Source organism: Balaenoptera ricei, chromosome 15, assembly GCF_028023285.1.
Source record: "Balaenoptera ricei isolate mBalRic1 chromosome 15, mBalRic1.hap2, whole genome shotgun sequence".
Taxonomy (NCBI): domain Eukaryota; kingdom Metazoa; phylum Chordata; class Mammalia; order Artiodactyla; family Balaenopteridae; genus Balaenoptera; species Balaenoptera ricei.
The window spans coordinates 15,765,289-15,769,146 of NC_082653.1; the positions used below are offsets into that span (position 1 = coordinate 15,765,289).

General features: G+C 50.9%; 1 protein-coding gene across 1 annotated transcript; it reads right to left on the reverse strand.

Moving 5' to 3' along the window:
- Window positions 1–1,966: 1,966 nt before the first annotated feature.
- On the reverse strand, window positions 1,967–3,556 carry LOC132348890 (SWI/SNF-related matrix-associated actin-dependent regulator of chromatin subfamily D member 1-like). The gene is given in 3 exon segments (XM_059896839.1): window positions 1,967–2,601; window positions 2,604–3,389; window positions 3,392–3,556. Coding segments are annotated over 3 exon segments (1,440 nt in total). The 3' UTR covers window positions 1,967–2,112.
- Window positions 3,557–3,858: the final 302 nt, after the last annotated feature.

Here is a 3,858-nt window from a genome sequence, read left to right on the forward strand (position 1 = left end):
AACCATCAAGTACTATGTGCCAGATTTTAATCCTCATCATTCTAAGAGTAGATATTATTATTATTATTATATTGATAGCTTTCATTAGTACTTGGAAATGCTCATTTTGTCATTTCTATGGGATGTTTGGAGGGAGGAGAGATGAACAGATGTGCTTAATCAGCCCTCTTGACCCAAAAGTTCAGTTTTCTTTTTTTTTTTTTTCAAAAGATTCTTTTATTAAAACTGGGTGACATCGATAAGGGGGCAGTACAAAAAAAAATTTGGTCCATGAAGAAAACATAATAATTCAGTTAATAAAAACATATATACACTACCAAATGTAAAACAGATAGCTAGTGGGAAGCAACCGCATAGCACAGGGAGATCAGCTCTGTGCTTTGTAACCACCTAGAGGGGTGGGATAGGGAGGGTGGGAGGGAGGGAGATGCAAGAGGGAAGAGATATGGGGATATATGTATATGTATAGCTGATTCACTTTGTTATACAGCAGAAACTAACTCACCATTGTAAAGCAATTATACTCCAATAAAGATGTTTAAAAAAAAAAAAAAAAACAGTTACCTTCAGGGACACTGTGTAGGAGTGCAGAGCCTCCTTCTCATGGTTCCAGCCCCAGGGACAGAGGTTGTCCAGTGTCACTGTGGGGAGAACCTTTCAAGGGAGGAGTGGGATAAGGACATGAAGGGGAAGACGGGGAGAAAGTTCTGCTGTCCCCAGTGTGGAACAGGCAGGGATACGGGGCTGGAGGATGTGCTCGCAGAAGCCTGAGGAGGGGGTGGGGAAGCAGGGGCTTTGTCAGTTCTGTGGGTTTAGAGCCCATGCTGAACGGGATTCCCCCTCTGTGCCCAGCTGTCTCCCACCCTGCTGTGTTGAGTCTGCGAGCCTGGGCTATGCTAACTCTGGGGTGATACAACCTGGAAGAAGAATTTGAGGCTCTCCTGGAAAGATGCAAAACCATCTCAGTTGCAAGGGGCCAAGATCACAAGGTCCTGCTGCTACCTGAGGGGTCTGAAGCTTTGAGGGCAGGGGCTGGGGAGTCACACTCATGTGAGGCAGGGAGAGGGAAGAATCACAAGCCCAACTCAGAGCTATTCTCCAGCCCTATAGCCGCTTTCACTCCTCAGTGCCCTGGAAGTCACCAGTGGGTGTCAACTGGGCAGACAAGGGACAGGAAGACAGGGGTGGCCCAGGGCTTTTACCCATTTGATTTCAGGCCTGTTTCTCTGTGAAAAGGATGGGGGAGGCAGGGTGGAATGAATGGATGAGTCATACCTCCAAGCAACAGCAGGAAGGAACAGCCTCCGCTGGCAATGACAGTACCCTAGGTGAGGGCCCTTGGGGCTCTGACAGGGAAAGGCAAGATTCCCCCACTCAAATGCCCTGGGTTAGGACAGGTAGGAGGGAATCCTAAAAAGCAGCTACAGGGAGTGTGGTGAGAGGGACCAATACTAAAAGAACAAACTCCAATACTGATGTGGACCCCCTATGAGGGAGTAAGTGAAGCACTGAGACAGCAGGCCAATCCAGAGGGCTGCAGACTGACCTGGGGCTCAGTGGAGCCAAGAACCAGGATTCCTTTAGTGCTAGAGGGCAACGAGTGAAGGGAGAGTTTGCTCCAAACTTGTGGAGGGAAGGAAGGAACCCGGATTCTGTTTTCAGGAAAGCCAAGATCAACTAGCTTATAGAGGGCTCCCAGGCTTGAGTCTTGGAGAAGGGGTTAAAGCTCCCAACTCCTGGGTCTCTGAAGGGCAGGATCAGTGCAGCTGGTCCCCTTGAAGACCACTTGGCCTTAGGCCCAATCCATTCAATGCACTGATTACCACTACAGGTTCTCTCTCTAATCCTATCTAGAGGTCCTATGCAGACCAGGGGAGGGTACAGGCACATGGGAACTTTGTGGGGCAAAGGGAAGCTGCGGGTAGGAAGGGATGGAGTGGGAGAAGAGGGTAACAGGTATCATGTGAGACCCTTTTCATTCTGGTGTTGTCCTAGAGCCAACAGCATCCCCTGGAAGGCCCCAAGCAAGACCAAGGCAGGTGCTATGAGGCAGGCAGCACAGGGCCCAAATAAAGCAATCGGTGCAGCCAAATCAGGGCTGTGGGAGAAGCCCTATGTATTTCGGATTCCCAGGACTTGCTCTAATTCCTGTCGTCTCTGCTGCACCTTGGAGTAGAAGTATTGGCACATGGCCTCCTGTGCCCAAGGCTGGAAGTAGAACTCAGCTCGGCGCTCTTCCTCCGGGTTACCCACCACCTTGGTCATGGTCTTGAGGTCCCGGCGCTGGGACTGAAGCCAGTCACTGATGAAACCCTGAGGGTCTCTGGCAAAGCTCAGCATGAACTCTCGCTGGGTCTTCAGCTGATTGATAGTTTCTATTGTCTCATGGATCTTGTTGTCTAGAGTAGCAATCTCCTGCTGGCTGGCAGTAGACAGCAGACAAGAATTCATCTGGGTCTTCAAGGTGTCATCCACTTCCACATCAATGTCATAACAAGCTGTCTTTTTCTGATCATTCGGGTCAACACTAATGATATGATTAATGATGATGGGCTCTGGTGGCATAAGCAAGGCATGGAGCCGTTGGGGGAATCTCTGAAAAACTTCATACGTTGAGACTCAAAGATCTGCTGGAGGTACTTGTCACGGATGACAAACTCCCGCTCAGGTGGGTCCTGGAGCTTATGCGTCTTAATATATTGCCACAGTGCTTGAATGATCACTGGACGGGCCTGGGTGTGGAAGCCCAGCAGGCGAGCCAGAGGAGGGTCTAATTTAAACTCAGGAGGCTGGTAATCCAGCATCAGCAGGACAGTACACCGTACATTCTCATCTCCTGGCCACTTCACTTCGAAGCCATCTGTCTCCTGGGTAGTGGCGGTCCTGTACCATTCTACCAGATGGTTGTCTGGCCCAAACAGGTCCTTGTCCAGTTCGATCACCAACGACTTAAAAAAAGAAGAGAACTTCCTCTTTTGTTTGGTGGCATCATATTTGGACAAGGCTGACTTGATGGGACGTTTCGAGGCCTCCTGGATATCTAGCCATTTCCTCGTGATAGTCTGGTCCAGTTTCCTTTCAAAAGCCAAGAGACCCATATAGGCCTGGGATTCTGGTACCAGTTCACGAATACTTTGAGGTAGAATTTTGTCAGCCATCTTCTTTTTCTTTGTACTGTGGTTCTGATTCTGGACTGCCTGCTGCTGGACCTGCTGGATCTGCTGAGGAACATGTCTCCTGCGGGACTGGTCCATCCCTGACTGGGCCAGGCCAGGTCGGACTGAAAGGCTCCCCTCATAGCCAGGGAGTCCCATGGAAGGTTCCTGAGGTGTCGTTCGGCTGCCTGGTAGCATACCTGGTCTCGGATGGGCCGCTCCGCGCATCGGGGAGCTCCGCGCATCGGGAAGCGGTACAGCCCTTGACCCGGCGCCGGGCCCATTCGCACCGGAGGCCCCGGAGTCCCACCTGGGCCCAGGGCAGCCGCCGCGCCCACCCCTCCTGAGGCTCCAGCGCTGCTGCTCGGAGCCACAGACTGGAAACCTGCCCCGGCCGTCATCTTTCCCAGAGCCACTGCTGTAGCTGCACAAAGAACCCCAAAAGTTCAGTTTCCTATTGTAAAAATTGTACAAGCAGGGGGACTTCCCTGGTGGTCCAGTGGTTAAGACTCTGCGCTTCCAATATAGGGGGTGCGGGATTGATCCCTGGTCAGGGAACTAAGATGCCACATGCCGAGTGGTGAGGCCAAAAAAAAACCTTGGTACATGCACATCATAAACAAGTTAGAGAAGTACAAAGAGGACAGCAAAAATCACCTCCAACCTCACTACCAGTTTGGTGAACATTGTTTTAGACAGCACT